The sequence below is a fragment of the Melospiza melodia genome, chromosome 2 (genome assembly GCF_035770615.1).
Source record: "Melospiza melodia melodia isolate bMelMel2 chromosome 2, bMelMel2.pri, whole genome shotgun sequence".
Classification (NCBI taxonomy): Eukaryota; Metazoa; Chordata; class Aves; order Passeriformes; family Passerellidae; genus Melospiza; species Melospiza melodia.
In genome coordinates, this window is record NC_086195.1 from 103,061,428 (window position 1) to 103,073,671 (window position 12,244).

General features: G+C 35.9%; 1 protein-coding gene across 14 annotated transcripts in view; it reads right to left on the reverse strand.

The window, feature by feature from the left end:
- Positions 1 to 12,244, reverse strand: part of MYCBP2 (MYC binding protein 2) — a 172,972-nt gene that overhangs the window by 119,425 nt on the left and 41,303 nt on the right. For all 14 annotated transcript variants that reach the window (XM_063149479.1, XM_063149485.1, XM_063149491.1 and 11 more), the window contains exons 9-17: positions 10,022 to 10,095; positions 8,795 to 8,933; positions 8,115 to 8,191; positions 6,349 to 6,553; positions 5,266 to 5,430; positions 4,417 to 4,575; positions 3,764 to 3,968; positions 2,952 to 3,097; positions 2,223 to 2,324 (exon numbers count right to left, since the gene is read on the reverse strand). In XM_063149479.1, coding sequence (XP_063005549.1) covers positions 2,223 to 2,324; positions 2,952 to 3,097; positions 3,764 to 3,968; positions 4,417 to 4,575; positions 5,266 to 5,430; positions 6,349 to 6,553; positions 8,115 to 8,191; positions 8,795 to 8,933; positions 10,022 to 10,095 — 1,272 coding nt within the window. The remainder of the gene's footprint in view (positions 1 to 2,222; positions 2,325 to 2,951; positions 3,098 to 3,763; positions 3,969 to 4,416; positions 4,576 to 5,265; positions 5,431 to 6,348; positions 6,554 to 8,114; positions 8,192 to 8,794; positions 8,934 to 10,021; positions 10,096 to 12,244) is intronic.

Below are 12,244 nucleotides of genomic sequence, written 5' to 3' on the forward strand. Positions count from 1 at the left end.
AATACTAAAACCCTTGGGAAAACTAAGCAACAAGTAACCTGCCTGTTCTTTTAACATTGTTACAGCTATGTTTTATCAGACTGCAAAACCTTTTGCACAAAAAATCTAGTAGATTATTTGAATGCTCTTGTTCTCTCATGAAAAGAGCAGCATCGTAAGAGTTATCAAGAATGGTGCTACTCTTTGCACCAACTCATTAATGAAAAACTTCAGCATTTGGATGGAGAAGCAAAAAAGCTCTTTGATCTGATTATGCAAATAAAGATTGATTATCAAATCCAATATTCATACTTGATTATATAAAACAAGATCTCTAAGTATTTGTGAAACACTGCTCCCAGCTTTATCACAAGAAGTTTTTCTGAACCAAAACAGGAGACTAATCTCCAACCCCTCCAGACCCACTACCTCACACAGCTACACAGGTATGGGATTTCAATGCTCTTTAGAAAATGTAACACAAATGAGTGCAACAAGCTGGATAACAGTATCTTTTCAGCTACAGTCCCTATACAGAACCACAGGATCAACTAGGTTGGAAAAGACCTTTGAGATCAAGTCCAACCAATGATCAAACACCCCAAGTCAACTAGACCATGGTACTAGATGCCACATTCAGTCTTCCCTTTAAACACCTCCAGGGATAGTGTCTCCATCACCTCCCTGGGCAGCCCATTCCCATTCCCAATCACCCTTTCTGTGAAGAAATTCTTCCAAATGTCCAGCCTAAACCTCCCCTAGTGCAGCATAAGACTGTGTCCTCCTGTCCTGTAACTGGTTGCCTGGGAGAAGAGACCAATCCCCACCTGGCTACAACCTCCTTCCACCCAAACATCTATAAAACCAACCATAAGAGTACATTCCTGCTACTGCTCAAGTGATCTTTTTTTTTGCTTTTTGAAACAGATGGCATACAGAAGGGATAAGCTGCTCTGGTTCTACTTCTAACCACAGAAATAGAAGCAAATGTAAATTTTTCTCTGCCACTCTTTTTTCTTTTAACTGAAATCTACCTCCCAGCTCTGTCATCACTGATGATCTGAACAGCAGCACCTTTCAATAATGCCTGGGCATTTAATTAGGTTCCAATAAAAAATTGTTAGCCGCACCCAATATTTGCCAGCAGCATGCAGCAGCTCTGACATGACCTAAACAAAGGCTTCCTCTTTTTACTTCACAGCTAAAATTAGCCACAAAGATGCAAAGAAAAATAAATATTCCATCCTTTTCCATATGCACAGGCAACTGCAAGACTTCTCTTTCGCGTTGCTCTTTATTTGTGGCTAAAACCAGCAATTTCTTACTAAAATGAAATAAAGACACAATTCACATAACAAGATTCACTGGCACAGTCTAGGGAATAATTTGGATTACAAGGCACATTTTGTATTCAAGTAAAACCAGTATCTAATACATAAAAGAAGAATCAAAGTGGTATTTACTAAAACTGCAGGAACTTGAAAGAACATATGTCCCAGTAAGTTATTCCTCTTCTCGACACACAAAAATCTTAGCAACCACATCATCATGCTTTACAAAAATGTGACAGGTTACATCAGTCTAAATTTCTCATATTTAATTTGACAAGACACTGAGGTATTTTAGAACACAAAGACTACTGTGAAGTTCTTAATGTAGATTATTGTTTGTGTGGAAAATCAGCAACAAAGTAGATAAAACATAAAATTTTGAAATGCTGCAATGGTGTTTTGTTTTTTTAATTCAGTCTGTCAATATTCTCACGTTATGCAAATACAGAAAACTTCATTTTATAAAAGAAAATTCTGTCTACTATTACAGAACAGAAATGGAATAATTTATTATAGTAATTATATTACGATATTATATTATATTATATTACCTAATTCATATAATAGGTAAATAGCATGGGACAGGCTTGTAATCCTCTCTTCAAATAAATGTTTTTTAAAATGTAGATCCTAAAACAACCATTAAACTAGGAAAAAAACCACAAAATTGACCTGTGTAAGTGATATAAAGTGCTCCTTTCATCATTAAAATTCTGAATCATATGTGTAGACTTTGTTAAACACAGATTTTGCACATTTTCTAAAAGCATGCTACATAATGAACTATCATCTTAGGTCCTGATTTAGTTTGATCACTGTACAGGCTCAATGGAGGAAGACTATTTTCACTCTCAGAAAACAGACTCAGAAGTTTCTTAAGCTATTTAAGGCCCTTCTTGATAAGTCACTCACCTCTTCCTTCTTCCAATCTATGTCTCCTAATTACACGCTGCCGCTTTTCTTCTTGTCGCAGCTGAAGGTGTTCTTCAATATTAACTCCAGGAACAGGGACAGCTAAATAGATTAAAAAAAATAAGTAAATTTATCTTTAAAATTGTTGTGGTGGCAATAACCCAAAAGAAGTTAAGGAAATGAAAACTGAAAACCTTTACATGGCCCTGGCAATAATAAGGATTTGAGTAAATTTTGAGGAGTTCTAACCTTTATCTCCTAATTTCCTGGTTTTCATGAATCTGACTATTCCAACATCACTAAATAGTACTTAGGCATATACATATATGTAGTTATGTGTTGTCATGGTTATCTCCATTCTCTCCTAAAAAGCTTTAGTTTAAGAATGCTTAAATCCTGATAAAAACATTATAGAAATTTTTCAGGATATCAAAAAGGACAAGAACAACTTTGTAGTATCAACACTAATATTGTAACTGCACAGGTCACAAAGTAGCACAGGTGACTATAGTAAGGGTGAACATTGAACAGTTCACTTAACAGAATGATCCCACTTTGCTGTATCACCAGTAAATAAATCTGACTGTTAAGCACCATTTTAACAATATTACACTAAAATTGTCCTGTAACAAAGTGTGTAAACAAATGTACTGGATAACAATAGGGAAAAAAAACAGGTACAGTAAAAATGAGAATTAAAAGCCTTTTTGCTAATTTCATATTACTTACCCAGCAAGAGATCTAAAGGTATCATCTCTTTTACAGCATCAAGGATTCCTCTTTGCCTTGCTTCCTGGCCATCCAGTTCTCTAGCACATGCCTTGCAGCAGCCACACACAGCACAGCCTGACTCACCTGAGCCACAGCCACAGATTCTGCAGCAAACAGAGTTGCTTTATCACTATCTTTATTTTTGTGCATTACTGATGCCCTTGTAATTAAAACATAGATTATTACTTTGTTCTATCTGTGGACATGCAAGTTTTCCTGAGATAAACAGGAAGGACAGCTAATTTAAATCCTAGCTGCTGCTGCATGGTGCCTTACACTATCTGACTTCTCAGAACTAATTTTCTTTCTTCAATTTAATGTATACCACATGAAAACATGAACAAGGAAACAATGAGCACACAAAATGCTGAAGAAATAGTAACGGTCACACAGTGGCCCTCCTGCAGCTCAACTAAGAAGTAACAGATAATGGCAACTTGAAAAGCAAGATAAATGTCCATGAGAGGATGAAGAAAGTTATCCTAAGCCAGCAGCTCTGTCATGACACAGAAATTATATTGGTGTTCACATCCAACAGCTTCTAGTAAAGAACTAGATGCCAAAGTAAGAAATCAGTTTGTAAAACTAAATCACCTGCAGGCAGAAGCTATTTACAGAAATTTTAAGCCGTTTCTGATTTTAAAAGCACATACTACCATATATTTAGCTATAAAGTTACTTTAAATGGAAACTCCAACTCAGTTCACATTCAGGAAGTGCTTTAGCCATCCAACCCACTGCACCAGGCACAGCCCCACACATGTGCTTACCCTCCAGGTACTCTATCAGGACGGCCGCTGCTAACACAGCTGGCTCCATAGCCCGTGCAATCCCCACATACAGTGCACACCATACACTGCTCCAGCTTCCATTTATGCATGCCTGGAGGACACATCATGGACTTCTCATCTTTTTCATCCAGTTCTTCTTCCAGATCTTCATCCATCGCTGTTGCCATGTTCTCAACTCCAAAACCTAATTAAAATATTGAAATAAGAAATTCTTGCTTTCTGAGACCAACAGAGAGGGTTCTGGTTACTCAGAGAGGTAAGGACAGGTTGGACAAGGCTCTGAGTAACCTGATCTAGCTGAAGATGACCCTGCTCGTTGCCAGGGGGGTTGCACTAAATGACCTTTAAAAGACTGCTTCCACCTCCAACTATTCTACGTGTCTATGAACTGCTGAAGCTCTGAAGAACTCACAGAGATCAGGTTTTAAAAGGAATGACTAGGAATGTCTCATTTGCCTGCTCAGCCAGCACAGAGACTTTTTGGAAATATCTGATCATGTTGCATGTATTCAAACTTTAGTGTTGGAATTACATTTTATAAAAAATGTTTAGCTTTGTTTTCACTTCTGATATTTGCATGCAAATGAAAAGTTAAAAAAAAAACCTAAAAAAAAATAATCAAGGTCCCATACCTTTTCCTCCCTGGCTCATAGAGCCTGTGTCTCGTCCACACTGTCCTTTATTATTTACTCCAAATGTCCAAACTTCTCCATTCTTCATTAACACACAGGTGTGAGCTTTGCCCATGGCTACTTGAGTCACAAAATGACCTTTCAAATCTGTTACTAAACCTGTAAGACATAAAACACTTGGGTGAAAAATTGCACTCTCTAGCCAAGAAGGAAACTCGATGTAACAAAATTGTTAGTGGATACTGATAATTTTAAAATTTATAGCACGGGAGAAAAACAGATATAAAAAACAAGTGTTAGAATAAAAAGTGAACGAAGAACTAGGCCTAGGCCACTTGTCCTACAAAAAATGAAAATCCAAAAGCAAACCTAAAACTACTGTGAATCACATATTTTTGAAAAAGAATTCTAAAGGAATCATAAAGCCATTGGAGTTTATTTCATTATATTTTACTTAAACTGTGGTGTACAGGCTCCCCTGCTACATTATGAGCAGAGAAGGACATTAAGGCTTAGCTTCCAGCAGCCCTTGTTCATACCAAAGCACATCTTATTTCTGTGACTTCCCCCTGTGTGGCCTTCTTGTGCCAGATTAACACAAGTGATTTTTTTTTTCCTTCTCCTTAGTGGAAGAATTACTTTGGATATTTGTCACCACTGATGCTAAATTATGTTACAGAACTTTTGGAAACTACCTTTTTCTACCCATTCTGTCATATTTGTCTGAATCAACAGAATGTCAGAAATATATTAAGAAACACACAAACAACTTTTCATGGGCTAAAAACTTCCATACTAATTTCAATTACTTCAGCTGAAAAATAATGCAAAAGACCAATATTAACTTACTTGTACTATCAGAGTAAATGGCATCTTTTCCAAACATGTAGAGTTCTCCATCTTTGGAAATTACAGAACTGCTCCCATTATTGCACGCTGTAGATATGACAATCTTTCCTTCCATTTTAATAATTTTTTTAGGCTTATATGGTTTTGATTGCCGTCTGCTTTTAGCTTTAAATAAAGAAATAAATTACAAGTATATCTACCAAAAAATCCCCAAACCATCACAGGCATAATCATAGTTTTCAGACCACTAATGAAAAAAACCCAAACAAACAACCAACTATAGGTACAATCTCCTGATCTAATTTTAATTGGATTATACTGGTTCCTCTCAAAAAATTCAATGGTAAGCCAAGACATGATTAGATCAGTATATTTTAGAAATGATTCTTCAAGTATTTCAAATCACGTTAATTATTCTTATTAATCTACCACATCATCATCTCCCATCTGTTTCCTAAAGCGAAGTATTTAATTCAATATTACAGCAGATCACAGCTCCAGGGCACTTAAAGATACCTTCAGTTGTCTTACAAAGTCTATTTCAACCTACACACACAGCTACAGAAATCAAGACCAGGAAATGTGTTAATCTTATATTGATGAGGCAATTATTAGTCTGAAGACCAAATTAATCTGTCTTCTTTAATGTCTGAAGAATTCTACTTGATCGAGCACAGAAGATCTGCTTCTACAAGTTCCCATCAATGCACCTCCACCAGCCAGCAAAACACCCATTTCCAAAGCTCAATAAAACAACAGTGAAGAGGCAGAAGTTTGTCTCCATAGTTTTTCCAAGTTCCAGGCAGACAGCACAGCCTCTTGACCAAATTTACTACTGCCTTTTCTTGGGACAAATCTAAAATAGTATTTCCACCACACTACCCAAACTGTGGTAAAACACAGATTGGATTCAGTAGCTGGGAGAGGTTTTGAAACTGGTTGTCAGGACTTGTGGCCAGCATCATCTCCAGCAAAAATGGCATGCTTACATGTTCCTGGAAAATACTGAAACTCTTATTTTGAAATTAACAACTCTTTGAGAAGCTTTTACCAACCACTGCTCAAGCAAGCAATGATACATACTTGATTCACCATCCTCTCCTTTACTAGCAGAGCCTGTGAAGAATATGCTTCCATCCTCAGCAACAAGTAAGGCATGTGAGCCATCATGTCCAACAGAAAACTGAATAATCTTTGGAGATTTTGTGATTGGGAGTTCAACCCATTTGCCAGCTGAAGGGCCACCTTGTTTGATTCCAAGGCTCTGATATTTGCCAGTATAATAAATCTAGGAGAAAAAAGTTTATCAGTTTTAGTTATGACACAGCACTTCCAGCTTACATAATTCTCAAAGTTGCATTGTTTTTCATTCTTTTCACTTCAAACCACACTGCACTGTTCCTGACTTTGTTTATGCCATTTCACTATCTCTGTCCCAAACTCATCAATTTTGACTTAATGGGGGAAGCATTCTGATTAGATTCTTAGATTAGATTGTTTGGAATTGTGCTTTCTTCTGAGCCACTGAGTGAGTTTTCATATATAATTGTTTGGCTAGATGAGTTGAACACACAAGAAAGAAACAAAAGAAACTACTCAGAGGAAGCATTTTAAAACACCTCACAAAAATGTCTGGTCTGTGGAAAAACAAGATGGTATCATAACAATAAAATCAATTTAAAATAAAAAATTACTATATATTTTAATATGTTTCAACACATTTGTAAAACATGCTTAGTAAATGCACAGTGGCCACTGACTACATAAATAACAGAGTAAGATATTTCACGTGAACAAACACAAAAATACTGACATGAACTAAAAGGTTTCCTTTAGAACCATGCAACTCAACAGCTCTAGCAAACTGGCATGTCAGTCTATGGGTCACCTGAAGCCACTTCACATTGCCTTACATATTGTATCTCCTACCTTAACAGACACTTCATAGAGCAAACCCAGAAAATGTGGTAGTTTTATACTGAACAGGCACTCTTGTTAGTCAAATGATAAAGTTAATCAGTCTCCTTCAATGCTGAAGAGTTCTATTTGATCAAATTCTGGTACATACCATTAAATTTTCTTAAAAAGTATTTGCTCTAACATTTTAAACAATCTCACTGTTCTGACAGCAGCAGAGCAAGGCCTTCATTCCAACAAAGCAGTGCAATTTTGAATATGTAATTAAGAAATATGTTTCTACAAGATAAACAGCATTAGTCTTTCACACTGAAATAGAACCATAGTAAATAATGTAAAGAGTCACCGACAGTATTTCTAAATTTCCATGATTATGCAAATGCCTCAAAAAGTCTCCACTGAGCAAAACAACATATCAAATCATTAAGAATAGGTTTGAAGAAATCAATTGAAACATTTGCATAGGGGAACCAATAATTCTCTAAAAGATCAGAAAAAAAATCAGGATGTGATTTAAATAAATTACTACAGTCAGACTGTAGAAAGTTATGAGGTGGTCAAATTTGCAAAGATGCTAACACATCATTTGTAGACAGAAGACAGTTTTGTTTCCCAAATTTAAACAAAGCCCTTTATTGTAAGACTGACACTAGAAATTCCTATAAATTCAAGTAATGGATTTCTAAGGAGTTCCAACTATCTGATTGGTTGATTATCTTATTGGTTGATTGATTGATTATCTAATCTTTTTTTAAAATAACTATTTGCCTCTTAGGTTCTAAAGCAGGCTCTGAAAAATATATTTGAGTACAGTCATAAACATTCTAACATACTGAAAAGGCAAAAAAGAAATTATGGAAAATAATGATTAAATAAAAACCACAGAAATCTATTGGTGCAATTTGCTATTTACTACAGAACATTTTCAGTACCTTTCCACTAGCAGTTTTCATCAGTGCAAACTCTCTCCCAGCACCAAGGACAGCTGATTCCTCATCAAACCCTGTACCTGTGCAAGTAAGATCGTGTTAACTGAACAGTTTAACCAGGCAGTTTCACAGACCAGTCACCTATCCACCTCTGCTGGTCCATGGAGCCAAACAAGCTTTTTCTTTTGTTCTGATAGAGCCAAAAGCAAGCTCAATAGAGCAAAAATACCCCAAAGCAAAGGCCAAGTGATCTTTTTTCAAAATACCTTCATAGATACTAACAATTCTTCAACTCAAATTCTGATGCAAACGTGTTTTTCAATGTAATTCTGTCTCCCTTTAATCCAGTCAGTGATCCTTGTAAATTGTTAACTTTGACCCACAGCAAGGAGTTCTGCAGCTTACTATAAAGTCCAAGCTTCAAACAATTATATATTTATTATGCAACTGAAGGAAAATACTGAAAACCATAAACAGTACTAGAGACAGAAAGGTGGTTCCAAATGAATGCATGGATTTGACTCTGAGTCAAGTAATGCTTGAATGGTTTCACACCCCTCTCCATGTGTTTATTATGGAGTTATACCTTCCTGCACACAGCAGAGCTGAAGGAAAGCGCAATGTTTCAGCTCTACTGTTTCAATTATCAGGCTTGTTATTAACCTTCAAAGAAGAAAACTTACTGATAATGTGCAAATCTTTTTCCAGATCAAATAATGAGATGCCACAGGCATGTAAGCATTTTCTTGCAAGCTTAAGCTGCAGTTCTTGTTGCAATACTGGCTCAGTACTTGTGGCAAATATTCGCACTACAAAACCATCCTGCAAAAAATACAAAAATCCACTTTATACTGTACCAGAAATTAATTAATTTACTTATCAAGTCCTAAGTGCATCAACATAGCACTATTTCAGAGTAAATGTCAGAGGACACATTGATAAAGTAACTTTTATTTTAATGAGCACAGAGGAGAAAATAATTAAGTGGCCACCAGGACAAGCTGAGGTATCTGATGCCTTAAACTCATTGAGTTCTAGAAAAATGCTACAAACGCTATAAAAACAGTGAACTGCTGTAGAAATCTTACTCTTGCAATTATTTACAGCTATGTTTAGGCCCTGAACTTCTCCTTATTCAGAACCCAAAATTCTGCATGCAGAGTGACTGCTGTGAAGAGTAGCTAGAAGAGTTTTCTGTTTACAAGTGCAGAGTCATGTTAAAAAAACAAGCTGATTCTGTTAGGAGGGAAATGGATTAATCTTGGTTTTTCGACAGTTAATATTTAGCATCTGTTGCCAACCCAGTTTCACCCCATCCCTATTTTGCAGATTTCTCACTTGAAAAACCACACCAGAATTGAAAACACAGTAACTGTCTGCTGAAAAAAATATAACCACCACTACAGTTTTGTCCCTAGTAGGAGCATTTTGAGTTTCTACAGCTTTGGCCATCAGGCAATTTCCACACAAAAATCAACTGGAATCTGGTATATTTCCTATCTCTTCTAATAAAACTGTCTGAAATGCTCCAATAAGTTCCAAAATAATTACAGGAAATTATTAAAGAAAAAAAATTATTCTTAAGCTCTACAAAGCTTATCCTACAAAGAACCTGTAGAACATATTATTCAACATACAAGATTTTTTTTCCTGAAAGAGCAATGGAGTTTTCCTTAAAACTTATCTGAAAAATAAAAAAATCAATCACAAATCAAAATTGTGTGAATACAAAAATATTGCACTTTTATGCATAAATATGGAAGTTTGTCATTATTTCTAGTTACATGGATTTCTTCCTTAATTGTGTTAGTGAAGAAAAAGCCAAACATGAAGGAAAAAGAGGCTATAAATATTGTGAAATAAAAACCAATTGAGAGAAAAATAGTTTACCCATCATTTGTAATACTTACATCTCTAGATGCTGCTATTTGATTGATATATTCTCCATCTGTGAAAAGGATATTCTGCCCTTCAGTATGACAATCTGTGAGAGAAAAATGAAGTGCACTGCATCAGTTTATATTAGCATACATACATACACTGATCTGTGCTTCTGCCTATTTCATTCTCACTCCAATCAGATCGTGAGAGTTCTACTTTGTCTCAAGTGTGATCATACCACTCTGATAATGTGTTACTTTGCACTAATATGTCCTGTCTCACCAAAAACATGTAATTCTCCTTGACTCCTGTAAGTGTTATTACAGGACTTGCTATTGTATGAAATATGAGTGGTTACATCCCAATATTTAACTGTTAGAAAACTCCATTCACTTTTCACAGGTAGTCACCTGTGAAGCATATTTCAAACTATTACAATACAAATAAATTCAAATTTTTCAGTACTATTAAATCTTTCTCCTTTCCCAGAAACTTTTTTTAATATAAGGATTTTTATCTTCATAGAAATGTTTCCTCAGTCCAGCATATAAAACCTACAGAAATAAATGAATCACGGTTTTTATTATTTATCTCATTTTTTCATAACTTATAAATCTCACCTAACTATTAACTGAAAATCTTAGGGACTTTTTGGAAACTATGAAGTATATACTTGAATACATCACTCATTTATTGAAAATAGCTCAGATAATTCCAAGTAAATGGGAGGGAAATAATTCTACCCAAATTAGCAGGAAAAAAAGAAAATATAGCTTTCTCTGCAAGTTTAAATCTATGCCCCTACATCATTTTTTCTTCCCTTCCTGCACTGTTGATGGAGCTACTGGCAAAGAGATTGATATCATATGGTTTGTGTTTGTCTCATTGATAACACACAGAAAAAGACCTCTTCCAAAAATACTATAAGACAGCCACTTTACACTCCAAATATTTGCTTCATAATCTGAACAAAGATCCAGTATTAACATTTTATCACATAAATTTAATGGTAAATGGAGCATACATAATGTCTTTCTAGCATGACCAGCAAGTTCACTGGATTTTTGCTACCTAGCTAAAGCACTAAAATAATACAGCTGAAAACATCCCATAGAAACCCACTGTTTACTTTTTCCTGATACACTGTCCAGTCCAATATACTGTCTTAATCAGGAACAGAATATGCATTAAAAAGCCTTCAGTAACTTTCACATCTGGAAGCAAAACACCAAAAGTAGACAACATTCCTTCCCCTTAAGAGCACAACCAGGTACGAATCACAGGAAGTATGCAGCAAGCATGATGGAGAAAGGCAGCAGAAACACTGAACCTTGAAATTCTGCTCTCTCAAAAATAGTCTTGGATTTAACAACCAAAGGCAGTCCATGCTACTAATTCTCTATGCTGCAAAGTCATGTTAGTGATAAAAGAAGTACCAGTAACTGGATGAGAAGTTCCAAAACTAATCTAAATGACATTTCTCCAAAGGTTACAGGAAGCTGGTAAGCATGAAGTTTCCTTGAATGACTGAAAATTACATGCTCACACAAGCAGAACAGCTAAGGAAACAGCACATTCTGGCCACCAGTGGGTCCATATTGCACTACTTAGCCTATTGCTTGAGTCACTTCAAGAAAGGTGAGTCTCCTGGTAAACATTTCTGGGGGTTGTTGCTATGTTTGGTAGATCTGCTCAAACAGGAAATCTAGAACAGAGGTGTTGTTTTTTTGGGGTTTTTTTTTACAGACATGCTCTCCAGAAGACTTCCTAAAAATTAGCACTTGCTTAGCTAACAAACAGGCCCAGCATTAAAAATCAAATCATTGGGAAGATTAACAAATGGAAGGCAAATGGAGTATTTGGAAAAACTAGTACAGTGTCTCCGCTAGGAAAAAGCTTGTACGATCAATCATAAATCTTGTTCAATCTGACTTTGTAGATTACTATGGGGGTGAGGATAACCAAGCATTCTGTCTGAAGACTGCTACAATAGAAAGGCTTTATGTACTTAAACCACATAACTACAGATATCTGTTAATCACAGCCTCCTTAGAGGCTTCAGAGGAAGCCTCTGTTAAGCATCAACCTTCCACATTCATATTGCACATTCCGCACCTGCTAGTAATGCAGGCCTTGAGACCACCTAGGCTACCCTCAGTTAGCAGTACTTTCCACACTAAGGGAATAGTCCTGAGCTTAAGACACTAATTTGCAATTTCAAAAAACAATAAAACCATATACCATGCGACTTC